The sequence below is a fragment of the Acyrthosiphon pisum genome, chromosome A1 (assembly GCF_005508785.2).
Source record: "Acyrthosiphon pisum isolate AL4f chromosome A1, pea_aphid_22Mar2018_4r6ur, whole genome shotgun sequence".
NCBI lineage: Eukaryota > Metazoa > Arthropoda > Insecta > Hemiptera > Aphididae > Acyrthosiphon > Acyrthosiphon pisum.
The window spans coordinates 29,487,650-29,491,894 of NC_042494.1; the positions used below are offsets into that span (position 1 = coordinate 29,487,650).

General features: G+C 44.0%; 1 protein-coding gene across 3 annotated transcripts in view; it reads right to left on the bottom strand.

Annotated features, from left to right (window-relative positions):
• LOC100166423 (max-binding protein MNT) overlaps positions 1-3,907 on the bottom strand; it is a 31,138-nt gene extending 27,231 nt beyond the window's left edge. For 2 of the 3 annotated variants that reach the window (XM_008185002.3, XM_008185003.3), the window contains exon 1: positions 3,055-3,907. In XM_008185002.3, the coding sequence (XP_008183224.1) occupies positions 3,055-3,157 (103 nt within the window). In that variant the 5' untranslated portion in view covers positions 3,158-3,907. The remainder of the gene's footprint in view (positions 1-3,054) is intronic. The other variant, XM_001947461.5, reaches the window with a different exon arrangement.
• Positions 3,908-4,245: the final 338 nt, after the last annotated feature.

The following is a 4,245-nucleotide window of genomic DNA, read 5'->3' on the forward strand; positions in this document are numbered from 1 at the left end:
GCTGTTTACGGACATTGTCAGTTTTAAATTTTTTTTCTATAAATATCAATAAAGTTTTATCTGTTGGGACAAAAAGTGTAAAAAATTAATACAAGGCTCCTGATATATTGTTACAACAGCAGTTGAAAAATATTAAAAATACTTAGGCACAATTTTTTTTATAAGCATTTAAAGATAGAATTTTGACCAAAATTTATCAAATTTAAAATTGAATAATTATTTTGTAGTTAAAAATATATAAAATATTCAACTTTTATATCTAAGGCTTGAACATTTAAAGCAAGATTCCATGTAAGTAATTAACTCTGTTACCAAAAAATCTAAAAAATACATTTACACAGTTTATATTTAGTCATTTTAAGTTCAAATTTGGACGAAATCGCATATTAAAAAACCTAGAATAACTGTTTTAGTTATTATGTTGTGATTGTATAATATTATTCGTGGGTACTTTAAACTTCTAAAGTATACTATTATATATCTATGATAGTATCACGGTTTGTTTTGATGTATAACACGTTATAAGTACCTATTGGATATTTTGATATGATCAATTTGAAATTGACCATAGGTACCTATATTATAGGTCAATTTTTTTTTTAATACCACAGAATATAGATAATATAAGTACCTATATAATATTATGTCTTATACCTAGACTGACAAACCGTCTCCGCTCAGAATTGATTTTCTTATACAGTGATATATCATTGAATTCAAATTTAATACTATCCATTATACAGTGACCCACTTGTAACTTACTGTACAGCAGAGTGACATCCACTTGCCCACCTTTTTAATATTAGAGTGAATTCACCTATTATCAAAATTTAAGCTAAGAACATTACCTGAGTCCCTAAATTAGATTTAATAGGATATTTGAATGTTTATACAATTTATTAATTATAAGCTTTTTTAAATTTTAATAATTTATACGCCCATTAACTTACATACAAATTAAAATTAAATAGCCAACGAAGAAACACAGGAAAACAATTTTCCTAACTTAGAGTTTGACTATAGATGAATTCACTCACTCAAATGTTAAGAGTAATGACACAGGGACAGTTCTGCTAAACGTTAATTTGCTACGCGTGGCAGAGGGTCAGCGAGAAGACAAATAGTGACATCCTCCTTGCTCTTAAACACTGCTCATACGCTGTAGTATAATAATATAGCCCATAGGTACGGGTAAGTAATATTATTTTCATGTTTTAGTGTCTACTTCATATTATCAACATTGTCGCATTTAATGGGATTAGCGTTTGGAAATCCGAATCGGATGAGTCGGACACAACCGAAAGTTTTTGACCGTTCTCGGTCGGTCCTGTCATTACGAGTACTGCGTTTTTCTCGTTTCCACCTATGACCAGTCACCGGCATTACCGGAGAATGGCCGAGGGGAACGTGGAAAACAACGATTGACCGGGTAGAGATAATTGCAGCAGAGACAACGAGATTGGTCACAGTCGTCGGAATATCATCGGCTCCCCGCGAACGTGTATTGCAAAGGGGGGAAACGCAAGCTAGGGAAACCCAGGTCCGCCAACCAAGCTGAGAACGCATGCTGGAAAATTAGGACCCAATTAGTTGGTGTTGCGGGAACCAGAGTTCGCACTTTCACCTTTGCCAATTCGTAGACATCTAGTAATATTAGTATATATATAAATCGCGTTCACTGAGAGAAAGAACAATATCCGTGTAACAGGCAATATGATATATTATTATATATTATATCCTCGTTACTATTTCCAGTCAGAGACACGTACATGGTAGATTTCGACACCAATATTGGCTATTACACGTCTATACGTATTACGCCTAGGTTCCTAGGGTGGAGTGTTCGATGAAGTGGGTGACCACCTACCTACAATAATTACGTACATCGTGCAACACACACACACACATACTTTATGAGAAGAAATAAACACGTAAAACCGAAAATACAATCGTTGTGTTACAAATACGTTCCATTTCGAATCGATCTCGCATCACGGCGTGTATACACACGCACGTCCGAAACGAACAAACGTCGTAGGAGGTGGGTGGTGGTAGGAGAGGGGCCCCGTGGTATAATAATAATAAAATCGCATTGACGACGACGGACACTGCCAGGCAGCAAACTCCACGTGGTCGACCGTGTGCTACCAACAGGATGGCCAACACCGCGGCTAAAAACCACACTACAATGAACCGCGCATAATACTGTTCCGAATTGCACGCAATATTAAAATTACGAATAATAATTGAAATTAATAAATGAAAAAAAATGCATTTTCTACGGGAAGAGGAAAGCTAGCGAGGGGCGAGTGTCGGGCAGGCGGCGCGGCGAAGAGTGGGGGGAGCCATGTGGCAAATGTTTACACGCACACGCGCACATGCACGCGTTGTATAATAGTCAGAGCGGCTTGCCGACGGGGAGAGGGCGAGTTTTCCCGCAGCACGTGACCTTCGCGACACCGGACTGGCGTGCGGCGTCTTCGGGCACATAGGAATCTCCACGCTCTGGCAACCGCGGCCACCACGGCAATGACGACGACAGTCGACAACGGCAGCAGCGACCACCGTATCGCGTCGCACGTTGCGAGAGAGAGGACAACGAAGGTCATTCCACAAATACAGTGTGCGCCCTGCCACGCCCGCTCTCTATCCGTTCACGGAATCTTCGTTGCCCCCCCCCTACCCACCCCCCACACCAGGGGACTCACGATCTACACACCTCCGCACCCGGCCAACCCTCAGACCGGCACGAAATGCGCATCGCCCCCTCCCCACCAATTACCTTAGACTTTCGTCGTGCTCGTGCACCGTTGTACACCGTAAAACGCACGGCGAGAGCGCAAGTAACGCCACCGAGAAGAAGTCAGATGTGAAAGAAAAAACACATACATTTAGCGTTGCCGGGAAAAACGAGATAAATAATTTTCCCACAATATCTGTTCGTAGAGAGGGTTGTAGTTGCACGTCGATGATATTAAAAAGATGGTTTTTTTATTAAAATTTTACATCGTAAAATATTCTAGATCTAGAATATGGGTATAGTGTAATCGTTACCGGCTGCGTGTAAGGTGACCAACTGTTGTTTTTCGAACTCTTCCTGTAACTCGACGAATCGGGCAGCCTCAAGCAGTGTCTGTAGCCCGCATCTCATGCTCATGCTGGCCCGGGCAAGCCACCTCCTCCGTCGTCGTCGTCCACGTGTCAACAGCAAACATATCACAGTACCCTGGACGCAAACACCATTTACACAATCGCGAGACGCCCTGCCGTGCCGAGTCACGATCGTCGCGGTCGCTTCATGCCGTTGAGTGTGACGCGCGCAAACCGCTGGCGACGCGGGAGACCGATCGAAAACGTCACGCAGACGACGACGGGCTTTTGGAATTTTTCCTACTCGTGTCGCGCGACGGGAACGGTCGAGCGATCTTTTCCAGGTGTATATACCGGTGGCAGTGTATTATTCGTGAACGAGCGGCGGCGACACACGTCGACGTCTCTGGTACACCCGGGCGAGAGACGATTATTTTTGAATCGCGAATTTTTAAAATAATAACAACAATAATAATAATAATAATAATAATAATTATAATAAAAACAATAACGATAACGAAAAATTAAAAACCCGAGCGCTTCATTGAAAACTAAAAAACGAAAAAAAAATAAAACAATAACCGCTAATAAGGTGCCCACAGGTCGGTCGTCGCTGTGCCGCTGAGGCTACTGGCTGTGCGGTGCCGGGTGCGCGGCGGGCGACGTGGTGCGCGTAGGATTTTCGCGAGCCGAAATGATCGGCGGCGGGGCCCGGGCGCTGCACGCTGGCGGTTGCTCACGTGTCCGGGCTGCCGTCCAATCCAGCGCGTACAAGTCCACCGGGTGGGCGTGGCGTCTGGCGGCGGCCGTATCGAGTCGTGTGCGTACGATTCTAACGACGACGATCGCGACGGTGACGGCACGGCGGCCGGCGACGGCCACGGCGGGCAACTTACACGCACACACACACACACACACACACACACTCACGCAAACGTGGACGGGGTGGTCGGGGAGAGCGTGCGCGGCAAAACTCGGCGGACAACACTCGTTTCACTTTTGTGTGTAATTTGCCGCGCGCGCGCATGTGGTGCGTGTGTTGCGTGGATTTTTTTACGCGCGCGCACGTTGTCCGTCCCGGCGGCGGCCTTATAATAATAATAATATTATATAAAATATTATGTACCTATATACGTATTATAATAACCATACGGG